Here is a 13,867-nt window from a genome sequence, read left to right as displayed (position 1 = left end):
CTGTATATTGCAGATAAACTTACTACATCGTTCATTACAATTGCTTTAGTTATTCATGGAAATGTTCCATAATAGACCAGTGAGCATGTGTGTTGCATGTTTTATGTAAAGAAGACATAATTATTTGACTCCTACCCATATGCTCTTACCAGAATGTTATGGTCATGAATTTTTCAGTCTTGCGCATTGTCAGAATTACAGTGACTTCACTTTCTGCAAATATTCTGTATTTAAAAGATACGGTTTATGTTTAACTTTGCAGATCCAGAATGCTAATGATGTGCTAATAGCACCGCTGGAGAAGTTCCGTAAAGAGCAAATAGGAGCAGCAAAAGTAAGTGGCTGTGGAAACATTTTTTTTTCATTTCATGTTTATTTGAGTTTATCAGTGTGTTTTGAAGGCTGGACTGAAAGCAAGCATTTATATTCGAACATACTTGATGCCATACTCATTCATGTATTAGTAAATTATACTGAATTCTTTCCTTCAGAGAAGGAGGTTATTTAGAAATGGAGTTTAAAGACTAATTATATGCATAGGGTGCAACTCTTGCTATTATTGCACATTCTTACCATCTGGAGTTCTGTTCATCTTTGGACATCTGCATTTACGTTACATTGCATCATGGGTTAACCCAGAACTGCACAGAGCGTTCAAACAGCTGCTATGGGTACAGTGGCCCTGAAGTGGCTGTTGTATGAAGACCAAAAGAAGTCAGCATGCTTGAGGCATACTCTCTTTCTGTCTCTGCTTCCCACTTTACACAGCTGATGCGGTGCAGTGATTCATATTCATATTGCCAGAGTATTCATCTTCATATTGCCCAGAGATTTTCTTATTGCCCATGGTGGAAAGTACTCCAGTTGGTGCTTTAAGCCAGTTCTCTGGTGTTAAGTGTTACATCTGTGTTAGAGAAACAGTGCAGGTTGTCGATACCAGGTTTCACTTCTCAGCCCAGGAAATCAGATATCGAGGAAGAAGATGTTGGAATAAACTGTTAGTCTGGAATAGCTATTTTCAGTCTCATCCTGGAGTCTTAAGTGATTATCAGTGACTGGTTTGATCACAGTCTCAGAGATGCATAAAGGCTGCAGTAGTCAGTTAGAGGTATGATTAATAACAGTTCTGTTTGTCTACATAAATATGCTAGTTCTGAAGCATTTTGCATCTTGTATTGGCACTCATAAAATTTTCTGGGAACTTTTCCATTTGTAAGGTTAAATGGGTATGAAAAAAATCTCGCTGAGGTTGTGCTTCTGCTGTACTCAACCAACCTCAGAAGAAGAACAAGAGCTACTGGAAAGAGAGACTGAAAGCTTATACTTTTTATACTGCTATTGTGAATGTGTAGCAAACAGATGGGACTGTTTCTGCACAGGAACTAAGTAAAAGTTTGAGAAGAATTTTTACTGTGAACTTGAGGTCAGATTTTTCTGAAATGGTTGTTCTTCACTCTCCTACTTGATGTGTTTTTGTGTACAACTGCATTCTTCTCTTGTCCCACCCCTATGCTGCTGTGAGATGCAGGGCTGGGAGTTTGTTTACAAATTGGAATTTAATCCCAGCACAAAATTAGTTCTAGTTTTCAGTAGCTTTTAGTTGCGTTCTTCAGTTTTTTGTGTTACCATTTCATTTCATAGTCACAGAATTACAGAATGCAGAGATAGCTGAAAAGGAGTTGGAAGGGACCTCTCAAGATCATGGGGTCCAACCCCCCTGCCAAGGTAGGATCACCTAGGGCAGGTTGCACAGGAACACGTCCAGTCGGGTTTTGAAGGTCTCCAGAGAAGGAGACTCCACAGCCTCCCTGGGCAGCCTGTTCCAGTGCTCCGTCACTCTCACAGTAAAGAAGTTTTTCCTGATATTGAGGTGGAACCTCCTGTGCCGCAGTTTACGCCCATTGCCTCTCATCCTATCACTGGGCACTGCTGAAAAGAGACTGGCTCCATCCTCCTGACAGCCATCCTTCAGATATTTGTAGACATTGATAAGGTCCCCTCTCAGCCTTCTCTTCTCCAGACTAAACAGCCCCAGGTCTCTCAGCCTTTCCTCGTACGAGAGATGTTCCAGTCCTTTAATCATCCTCACAGCCCTCCACTGGACTCTCTCCAAAAGTTCTTTGTCTCTCTTGAACTGAAGAGCCCAGAACTGGACACAATACTCCAAATGAGGCCTCACCAGTGCAGAGTAGAGGGGGAGGAGAACCTCTCTCGACCTGCTGGTCACACTCTTTTTAATGCACCCCAGGATACCATTGGCCCTCTTGGCCACCAGGGCACATTGCTGTCCCATGGATACTTTATTGTCTACCAGGACTCCAAGGTCCTTCTCCATGGAGCTGCTTTCCAGCAGGTCAACCCCTAACTTGTACTGGTGCATGGGGTTATTCCTCCCCTGGTGCAGAACTCTACACTTGTCCGTGTTAAATTTCATGAGGTTCCCCTCCGCCCAACTCTCCAGTCTGTCCAGATCCCGTTGAATGGCAGCACAGCCTCCTGGTGTATCAGCCACTCCTCCCAGATTTGTATCATCAGCAATCTTGATGAGGGCACATTCCATCTAGGTCATTGATGAAGATGTTCCTATAGTGTAAGGGATATCATTCTTCTCTGCAGGGAACCCTGTTTGAAAGCCTAACCTGCCCTACTGTTGACTGTCCTGGTACATCAGAGAGATGATCCACAGGAGGTTCACAGGGCTCTCTGCAGAACTGTATAAGACACTCATGTCTCCTTTGAATATATCACTCAGTAGTATCAACACGTATTTAATGATCTAATTGAAGATGGCTCCTTTGTTTTTTTAGTCAGTAAGTATTTAACATTAAAGGCAGGGCACTACAGGACAGGTTGAGTCCCCTCTGTTCGATATGTTGCAGTGGCTGGTTTCCTTTCCCTATCCCTTCCAGATAAAGTATGGGCATTTGCCCATCTTATATAATTTGTCCAAACAGTGATGACTTGCCTGTGGTCACACAACAGTCTACTGAATGAGTTCAGGAGAGAGCCTGACTCAGCTAACTCTTACTTCAGTGTCTGATGCACTTTATTATGCACTGCTATGTGTGTTTGGGGAAGTCCAGGATACTGGCTTGACACACTAATACCATGTAGAGAGCTCTCTGAGCTCATTGTGTTACAAAATGTCAAATAAACTTGTCTTTTCTTGCACTGCCCATGAAGTTCAAGCTCAAAAATGAGAGGTACAGACCCCTGTATAACCCAGATTGTCTTTTCTTGCACTGCCCATGAAGTTCAACTGTCAAGCTCAAAAATGAGAGGTACAGACCCCTGTATAACCCAGACTCTGATACAAACATTCAATTCTGAGTTGATTTTTATCACCAGAAGCAATTAGAGTTGGCCTTTAACTAAATGGAATCAACACAAAGAAATGAGAGATTAATTACATTTAATACTGTTTTTCTAGTAATTACAAAATGGCAACATGGAATCTAGGAATAATGAGACCAATATGAAATAGAGTCAAAATCTGGGCTTTCCGAAACTCGTTGTTGGTAGAGAACATGATCAGATCACTTGCCTTCACTTCTGTTCACTGGGCTCAACCCTTGAACATTTATGAACTCTTATGTGACAAGTTGAGCTTGCTAGTTATTTATCTGCAGTTAATGAAGGTTTGCACAGAGATTTGGCTCTGAACTCCACTCAGGTGATCTGAACTGATAGCCAAATAAAAAACGTTAGACTCTTTCTTCTTGCTTGGATTTCAACAGCAAGTTCCACAGAATGTCACTTTTTATTTGAGGTCTTCTCTAAACATGCCAGGCATATGGACCACGTATCAGCTGTTACTTTTGCTCTGAAGTTACCAGGTTTGAGCTGTTTTTTCCCCTATTAACTTACAACAGTGTGTAGAATTGTATTAATATCAAAACCAAACTCGTTCCCTTTCTCTGTCATCCCTCTCCCCCCAAAAAACCCCAAAACATTTCTGTGTATGTCTTCTGAAGAAAGGCTGAGATGGTGCAGACTCCACAGGACAGCTGATAGTTATGTCATATTTATATTTCTAGAATTTACAATTAATTTGCATCATAACATCTCATGGACCAACATTTTAAGAGACTAGGTATAGAAGCACGAGGTTATTTATGTATGCCTTTTGCATTGGCAATTTCAGCAGCAGGTAGCGATGCAAACATCTCGTCTTTGTGATCAGCCTTTTGCTGTGAGAGTGTATTTTATAAGCAGTGGTGAGTGTTGGATTCTCTCTGTTCTAACTGGACTTTGAAATTATTAATTTTAGTACTATGTTAAACTGTGTTACCAAATTTTTGGAGGAAACGAATTTATTACATAGTTGTGTTACCAATATACATAGTAGAATATTATATTAGATACTACTGCCAGATTTTGGTAAGGGGAAGATTATGAGAGCGAGCACTTGGAAGTGCTTACTGGGCTTTTTTCTTTCTTTTCTAAAACACTAGATAAAATTCAGCTGGAGATAAAAACAAGCAATCCGCCCCACTGCCCTGCCACACACATGCAGAAAAAAAAAGGAAAAAATGTTATAAATTAATGACAGTTTTCACTGTGACAATCACCATTTTTTTTAATAATAAGCAACTTCAAGGTTTTTACTACCATGATGAACTATGTAGAACTGCCCTATTGTTCTGTTTAATATAGAATGAGAATGTTTTATTCTTTCTTCAAAACTATGTTGTGTTTAGGCAAAAAATATCATCACAGAAATCAAAGAGAATATGGAGTATAAAAATATATCCTGTTGACGTTACAAAGCTATATTTCAAATACAAGGACGGCATAAACCCAGAGTGCAAAGTTCAAGTGTTTTTGGAGCGTCACAAGAATAACATTAAAGACCAATTCTTCACATGCACTTCAAAAACCTGAAGGTACCCAACAAGTCTGAGAAACATTCCCCATAAAACATTAGTGTTTGTAATCAAACCAGCAATACACAATTCTACATCACTTGCTTGTCTCGATTTATAGTACTCGCTCTTCTGTTTTTATTGCACATATTTCAGCTCTTCCTTTTCTGTACACACTCAGTTTAAATAAAGCTGAGTTCTCTCCAGAGACTACACAAACCCAGCTTTGCATTGGATAGCCTGTTGATTTACTCCATCTGAGTTTTAAAAAATGACCTCTGCAATTATTGTAGAAACGCGAGCAAAAGCTGGGTGAGGTAACTGGGAAAGGATTTCAGGCATGAAGCATTTTGCCTTATTTGGTAAATGTGGTTTGCAAGTCCCCAGCTGGTAACTTTGGTGAGATCATTGTGTGATGTGTTATGTACAATAAGGCCAAACTTTCATGTTTCTTCTTATCCATTGAGTACAGTATTTAGCAATATTTGTTCCAACGTTCGTTGACCTTTAGTACAACTTAAATCAGATCAAAGACAACAGAAGCAATTTTGTTTTTAAGACTTAAAAGGAGAGTTTTGTTTCCTCCTTACAATTCCATCTGTTTGTTTCATAAAACTATTTATTTTGGCCAGGAGGATTATTTTTTATTATTATCTACTTTCATTCATTCATTCAAAGCTGTGAATTCCTTTCTACTTGGGAAATGAATCCGTGTTTACTGCTGGGATTAATTTTCCTGCATCTATGTTCACATGTGTACTCCCGTCATGTAGGCGTGCAGGAGCTGGCATGCTCTCTCTGTGCTCTGTTTGGATTGTCCGGAAGCTGAGGACCATAAAACAAGAAACCCTCCCGCAATTTTTTTAAGTCTGTCAGAAAGCTGTCAAAGGAGAGTTTTAGATAGGTGTCTAAGATCAGTTATAAACGCCAGAATGCGTATTTTGTGAATTGGTTTCCTTGCTACCTAATCAAATTATAGCACTTGTTGTCCTTTAACTGAGAAAACTTAATGACCTTGCTCTAGTAGGTGCAGTGTAAGGTGTTTCATTATAAGCAGCGTCTGTTACTCAAGGTTTGATACTTGTGTCCACTAGTTTTGGGCTATTTTAATGTCAGCCTGAGCCATAGAGGGGAGAGGGCCGGGGGAAGGAAGCAGAAACAGAGACCAGGCCATGATAATTGATGGCCAAATGTTTTGAGTTAAAATGCAACATAGTTTCCCAAAATGGTTACTACCAGACTTACCTGATCTCTTTTTTGGTAAGGTAACATACTCTGTAGGCAAGGAAATGGAGCAGATCAAGACTATTCCATTTCAGCAAGGCCTTTAAAGCAGTCTGCATGAGATGCTGTAATTTAGTTTAGATGGGGGTTAGTATGAGAAACCCGATCTGTGTAAGGGTCTGGCTAATGGGGAAAGGGCAATGAGTTCCGCTGATGGGAGAGATTGTCTGGTTAGGGAGGAGTTACTCATTAGAAGATCCCAAGGGGCAATCTGAGATTGGTCTGTTGTTCTATTTCAGTAAAGACCAGGTAAAAAAAAATTTTGTGGTGCTGACACAGCTTGGGATTGCAGTAGGTTGGGGGTATTGCCAAGACGGAGAAGGAGGACTGGAGGATTGGGAAGGAAGCATAAGGTGAAATGACTGAGCAGGAGAAACTGAGACTACTTGATGGTCACCATACAGCTGCAAACCAAAAATTTGCTTTACCGATAAAAAGCTCAAGTGGCAGTCGCTTTAGATATTATTGTGTTTAAGTATCTCTCCCTGCTAGACAGAGAAGTATCGGTCTTCTTTAGGTTTTCTTTTACTTACATAAATTCTCAGGTTTTGGATTAAGCTTGTGAACTGTAAAACAGTTGTAAATTGCATTTGTAAATACATGTAATTCCAAGGTGTTAGTCCTAGATCATTTTTATCCGAGAAATAATTCAGAATATGTTGTCTAGTCTTATATCTTTTTAAACTAGTATTGACAGATGGAAGAACTGAGAAATTAGGAAGGTAAGCTGAAAAAAAATACTGATTTTATAATAGTAAATTTTGTTTGTCACAGTGGAAAGAACATTTGACATTTTGAAAATTTCTTCATATTAAATATTGTTTAAAATGTTTGTTATTTCATCTTGGTTTTTCCTGTTTCTCTCTGGGTTTCAGTGTCTGGCTATAGAGTCTTCTGTGAATTGACCTAGATCCTAAAATTTGAAGTAGATGGACTGTTGCTTTATCAGCTGCATTTGTCTACTTTTCCCTTGATAATTTGCATTTAATGAAAATGTATAGTATAAAAATTATTTTAAAAAGAGATTAAATGTTTTTTTACTTTAAAATAAGTTTATAAATTCAAATAAATGTACGGAAATAGGAAGCTGTGAAAGACCTGCATGAATTAGATGTCCTCTGTTAAAATCATTTTTTAAAAAGTAGAAAATAATTGTAGTGCTACGGTATAAGTAGCCGTTGCTGCTTTTATGCTTCTGTATATGAAATATTTGGGAAGTCTCAAAAACAGCGGTTGAAGAGCCCAGCGTGCACACAGTTCATCTTTTCAGCCAGTCTTATTTCCTTCTGCCGAATGCCAAACCACTAATCTGGGAGATATCTCTGGCTGAGCACCTGGATCCAGAGGTTTTTGAAGCAACTAATCTACTTGGGACAGCTCTTGTCATTCTGCAAATACAGCAAAATTACTTTCTCATTGCAGTTTACTTCAGTTCAATAACTGTTTTGTTCAAAGTGGAGAAATGTTTAGGAAGTTAACAGCAAAAAAGAGAACAATCCTAAAAGTTTCTTTCACTTTTAGTGTATTCCTTTAAAAAACTCCTTGAGCAAAAACTCAAATCTCATAAAGATTATGAGGACAGTCATAAAAAACTGTCAGTTCAATCCATTAACTGCAGGTGTTTGTTACTAAACCAGTTAGTATTATGTGCAAAGTCTGTTTCAATAAATTCGGCTAAATGCATTCTTTCTGTTAAAAGTTAGTATGATCAGCTGGCTAACTAAAACCAGTTTCTGAAGCTCTGTTTTTTCTGCACTTTAATAAAATTCTAATTTGCATCCACAAGAAAACAGGTATAAATTAAGGGTAAATTAATTAGTTCTATAAAGTAAATAGGAAATGTAATTTACTGTGTTCTGCCATAACATTTAAGAATTAAATTTTAGAATAAATGTGTCAATTGGTGGAATTGCTTAAGTGAGTATGCAGTATATTTTTGTTGTCAAAAAGAACCATTTCTTTTTAAAAAATCTACAATTAGTAAAACAAAAAAATAACTGCAAAATAACAAAAATGCAAGAAAACATGCACATTTTCTAATTAAATTAAGGCATTCTCCTTCCTAATTTAAATAAGCCCCTGTAATCTGTGTCACAGGAAGGGAAGGTTGCATCCTGACCCCACACAGCTACTAGAACCCTGCTGGACTCCTGAGCCATGATTAAAAGTATGAGCAAGGACATTCACCTTCAAACTTAATTTCCAGTTCACAGTGAACTTCTTATTGAGTGCTTCGAGGCACAGAGGATTTAATATTCTCAATTAAAAAAAAAAAAAAAGGAAACTTTTCTCAGTCTCAGTAGGATACAGTAGCTCTACACATCAATTATGTCCTTTCCAGCCTTGCGTTCAGCTGCAGCATGGAGAGGATTACATTCCACGCCTGAAAAACAGGTCTAAAAGTTGTTGATGAGACTTTTCAAGAATTTTCAAGGAGGATTTAAGAGAAATATCAGAGGTGGCCAATTGTCTGTGGCACAGAGCAGGACAGGACTTGGAGGAAGCAGAGAGTTTAGTATTCTGCTCCCTGTACGAGGTCTCAGTCTTCATTCAGCTAGTCAAAGGCACCTACTTCCCCTGCCCCCCTGCACTCAAAATAAGACTCCACCCTGAGTTTTGGCATCCTTTATCAAACCAAATTCATCATGTTTTCAGAAAGGCAGCTGCATTCTCTTACCCTACAGGGATTACTTCAGAGTTGTGATCATGGTTGTTGCATAGTGCCACAGCTGTACCAAACACTTTAACACTTGAAATCATGAGGCTTTTTATGTGGGTATAAATTAATCTGTTAATTTGATTCTGTTACGTGTTGGGGTTGTCTTCAGCATTCAGGGAAAAATGAAGATCTCTTTCTCCATTGCTTCCCTTTCTTCTATGATGTATTTAAGATAACAGCATAAAAATAGATATATTACATTTGGGCATTACTCAGATGATGTCTGTGGGTCTTTATTCCATACCTATGGCAGAGTTGCATTTTCTGTTCTAAATAGAAAATCATTTGATTGGGACACTTGGCTGTATCGCCATAGGTTTCCCCTCACCCAGTATCTTGTTCTGTCCCTGCAGCAGGTTCTGTAGGGGCCTGGGAATATACAAACTTGCGCTCTCTTACCATTTAGCAATCTCGCTTCTGGCAAAGCGAGTATAAAATAGCTCTATTCCAAAGTGTAGTGGGTGATAGTAGCTGGAAAGTATCACTTCCATACTGTAACAAAAGATGGGCATCATGACTTGAAACTATCTTGAAACAAGATAGATTAATCTATCTTGGTGTAGATAGGGCAGCACCAAGAACTCCATCTTTCCACCACGTGAACCAGCTTCATTATTTCATGATCTTTCAGGCTACAGTAGCCACCACAGAACCATTTGTTCCTGTGGAGCTTGCCAAGAAGGGGTGGTCTCAGATGGTTGTTTTGATGAGAAAATCATCCCTCCCCGAGAAGTAAACTGAGAGCACTGGTTGAGCTTAACACCACCACTGGGGACGCATGACTCTTCACCCCGAAGTGATAGTTTCTGTTCCTTTATCAGTGTGGTAAGAGGGACTCTGAAAATAGATTCTTTCAAAACAAAACAAAATCACTTCTGACATTAACCCCAGACTGTTTCCTTTTTTTCCTGTCTGTAAACAGCACAGCTTCCAGTTGTGTGTATTAATAAAAAAACTTTCTCATAACGTGCCTCAAGTTCTTCCTCAGATCAGCATTGCAGTCCCATTGCAATGACGTGGAAGGTGGCATGGGACTGTGAGCTGTGCTGAACGTGCTGCTGGCACGCTGAACTCAGCCATGTTGGCTGATTGGTTGGCATGGACGGGAGAGACATTCCCAAAGAGTGCTTCAAAAAGAAGTTATAACTTAAGAAAGAGATATTTTTATCTTCTGCTTTTAAAATAAAGCAGCAAGTATGTGATGTTATAAGCTAGTCTGTCAGAATTGCTTTATTTGAATGACATTATGTTCCTTTGCAGCTTTTTTTGCACTTTCTTTGCTTTAAGTGCACAAAGGAAAGATAGTTGCTAACTGTGCAGATGAAATGGCCTCTTCATACCTATTTTAGTTTACTGGTGTACTGGGACATTCCTGAAATACACTTCATTTGTGAGGGGCTCTAGCATAGGAAAGGAGACACAGAGAACCTGAAATGGCAGCATGTCTCCGTGGGGAGGAAAGCAAGCCAATGCTGATGAGAGGAACGTGGGCCAGGACAGCAGCAACATCAGGTGTGGGGTGCCAACAAGGCAGCTGTTTGGGGAATGGGTGATGGCCACTTAGGAAGATGGAGGAATGGACAAAGAGGATGAGTGATGGCAGGAAAGGGGCAGTGGTGGAGATCAAGAGAAGTTGTTGACTAGTGTAATACAGTTTTAAAAATTTGATGTTCTTTTTGTAGTTGAGGAGCTCACCGCTCTGACTGTTACGATGAAAGTGTGAGCCTTACTGTCAAGTGCAAAGATCATGCTTACATAAGCTATTGTGCCTGTAGCACCCTATGCCATGATTACACTCCACATAGCTGGAAAACGTATATTTAGCATTTCTGTGCGCTTACATTAGTAACTATAGAGCCAAGTCTGTCTTCTCTGTCCTTAGTATAAGAACTGGAGAATCAAGAAAAACAAACCTTTTTTCACTGTTGGCGCAGAATTGGGTAACAGGTTGGTATGACTAATGAACTTGAAAGGACAACTGGCTGTCTACACATGGGTGAAGCTGAGAGATTTGTCCCTGCTTAGTCCAGGTGCTGATGTGGAAGATTAGGCAAAAATTGGAGCTGCCTGTTTCCCATGAGTAAGAGCAATCCACTTCAGTATGATCCATTGGAAATGTTGCTTCCTTCTGTCCGCGCAGTCCATGTGTGGCACTGTTTGTATCGAAGAGTCAGCTACAACCCACCAGACATACGCAATGGTGTTATGTTTGTCTTTTCTTGTAAACTTTATTTTCTTTTTGTTTGCCCCACTTTGTTATCTGAGCTGAAACTAGATAATGAGAAAAGATACAACTACTTTGTACTCACGAAGAGAAGGTCTCCTCTCTGGTCTGATTTTGTAAGCATTAATGTCAACAGGTTTCCGTGGATAATGTTGCAAGCTCAGTAACTTCAGCGTTTTGAATATTCTAAATCACAACATGTGTTATTGCTGATTGACTTTTAGTTTTTAAAAATAGCATGCCCAAAATCTCAGTTGGGTTCTTTCCTTTTATCATTGGATTTTATCATTATCATCGTTTTATCATTATTATAGGATTGGGTTGTATCTCCTGTTGTCATTTACTTTCTGCTCAGCATATATAGCTATACTGATTTCTAACAAATATCTGCATTGCTTATGACGTGAGCAGTTTATTCCATATGAATTTTGATGAAGTGTACAGAGGTAATAAGCTTCTTTCTGAATTCCTAAAGAGCATGGGTAATTTTCTTTTCTAAATCATGTAAAGTCACAAGCTTTTGTACAGGAACAGGAGATCCTCTTGCTGTTATGATAAAACATTTTCAACTTTAGTAAACTACCCTAAACCTGCTTCAGAGAAGAGTTTAAAAAGTCTGTTTCTGCTGTTCTAGGGAACCTCTTCATATTATTTAAGCCATAACATGCTAATATCCCAAGTAAGATATTCCAGAAAAAATCCTTCATATTTAGTAGACAGTAAACAATGGAACTAGATTACGTGTGTAGACTTACCAGTCCTGCTGTTTGGGCAGGGATTTAACAGATTCCCAGACATCTAGCAGCTACTTCTGGAATCAGCAAATGCCAAATAAACTCGAGACAACTCTGCAGCTGAATAACAGGGAATTTAATGTGTCCTGCTTAGCAACCTGCCAGTATTGGCAGGTTTGCATGTCTTTTCACAGCAGTGCTGGGAACTTTTAATATTTTTTTCCATTTCAAGAGAGAATTTTTTGGAGAGAAACAAATGACATCCTACAAACACATTTGTTCATTTAATAATAATTGCTCCTTAACTTGAACAGAATTTTAGATCTCAGAAATAATGAAACTTTTCTGCTTTTTTTTTAGCCTCTACTTGGTAAGTACCTCCTGTCTGTATGCATCTGATGGAATTACATAGGGAAGTATTAGGAAATGGCTGTAGGATTCTCCTCTTCCAGGAAACACATTTGAAAGTACCTGATCTGTCATCAAGTGTCTGTCAACAAGTGTCTGTTAAGGCATTACAGAGGGAAAAGAAAATTTTCTTCAGAAGTTTGTGAACCTGAAAGTAAATTATCTCTTGCGGAGTTGTTCAGTATTTTACACAGATGTGAACTCCATCCTAAACTTAAATTATTTTTGGGTTTTTTTAAGTATGTTTTAAATTTATGCATATCTCACCTGATTTTAATTGAAGTTATTTTTTAAACTGCCAGTTTTTAATATTTGTCTTCCTGGCTTTAATGCTGCTAAACACTCTTGTATTCACAGTTTATTGTCTTGTTACAGTTCATAGTTGCAATATGTTCTTTTTATTATAATTGTTTGTGTGTTACACCATATTCTTTCCTAGATATTCATGGTTTGTATATGGTTGTTCTTTTTTAGTAAAGAATTGACTGAAAGATTTCTAGTTGTTAGGGTATTTAACTTTCTACATGATGCATTCAGCTTCAATTTGGAAGTGTTTTCACGAGCAGTTATGAGTAACAGAAGTCATAATTCATTACTATATTAACTCTATTTCATATTAAGCAGCAATAATTTCTTTATAAACCATGATATAACTTTATTCCACTTCATATTATTTGCTAAAAATGCATAAATGATGCCCCTTAACCTCCTAGCTCTCTCACAGATTTGGAGAAACCCTATAGTCTCACAATACATTAAATTCAGATGCGGGGGAGGAGGAGGAAGGAGGGACTTTTGTATCCCCTTTTCACTTTTCCTTTTGGAAAATCTCTTTTGGCCTCATAACTGAACTGTGAGCATTCACATAACAAATCAAAATCTCTACCAAAAGAAATCCTCCCCATCCAGACATCTATCAAAATGCAGTCTGTGGTGTCAGATGCCTATGATAATTTCAATTTTATTAAAACCAAACAAAAACTACAACCCCACCAACCACCTCCATGCGAATTCTAAGAAAATCCTCAGGCAAAAATAAAATGGAAGGTGAACCTATTTCTTTTCTCATCCAAAGAAAAGTTCTGAGACTCTGAAATCTCACATTTTCCAGGAAATCCACAGGATCTGAGCTCATATGAGATTTTCCAAAACTAAGTTTAGTTTATTTTCTAGTCTACAATTCTATATTTCTCTGTCCTACTGCTTAGTAAGAGATAATCCCCCAAATTTACAACTCCAAACAAAATTTCAATAACTTTGTAGAAATACATTTTGAATTTTGATTTGAAAGGTAATGAAAAAAAGTGGCTTTGAAAAATATATTTGAAGTCTAAAACTCCACCAGTGAACCATCTCCAGTTTGTTATTTTTGCAGTTATTGTCAAAGAGAAAGAAAGGAGATGTGGCTTTATTGATCTCAGCAGAGTTTACCATAGCCTTCGGTTTCTTCCACTGAAAAACATGTCTGACTTGATCTATATTCAAGTCTTACTATTGCATTTCTGTGCCAGCTTCTACAGTTTCTGCATCTCAGCTTGAGTTGGTGAGAAGAATGTGTGCTAATTTTGGGTGGGGGGAAAAAAAGAAATCATCACAGCCATGTTTCACAATGTTCACTTGTTTCCTAATTAAG

General features: G+C 38.4%; 1 protein-coding gene across 1 annotated transcript in view; it reads left to right on the top strand.

The window, feature by feature from the left end:
• Positions 1–262: 262 nt before the first annotated feature.
• The window catches only part of ARHGAP42 (Rho GTPase activating protein 42), a gene marked incomplete at its 5' end in the record, with an annotated part of 78,721 nt that continues 65,116 nt past the window's right edge, over positions 263–13,867 (top strand). Inside the window, one exon of the mRNA XM_010285338.1 lies at positions 263–334. Coding sequence (XP_010283640.1) covers positions 263–334 — 72 coding nt within the window. The remainder of the gene's footprint in view (positions 335–13,867) is intronic.

The sequence above is a fragment of the Phaethon lepturus genome, unplaced genomic scaffold (assembly GCF_000687285.1).
Source record: "Phaethon lepturus isolate BGI_N335 unplaced genomic scaffold, ASM68728v1 scaffold5654, whole genome shotgun sequence".
Lineage (NCBI taxonomy): Eukaryota > Metazoa > Chordata > Aves > Phaethontiformes > Phaethontidae > Phaethon > Phaethon lepturus.
This window is presented reverse-complemented; position numbering and strand designations above follow the sequence as displayed.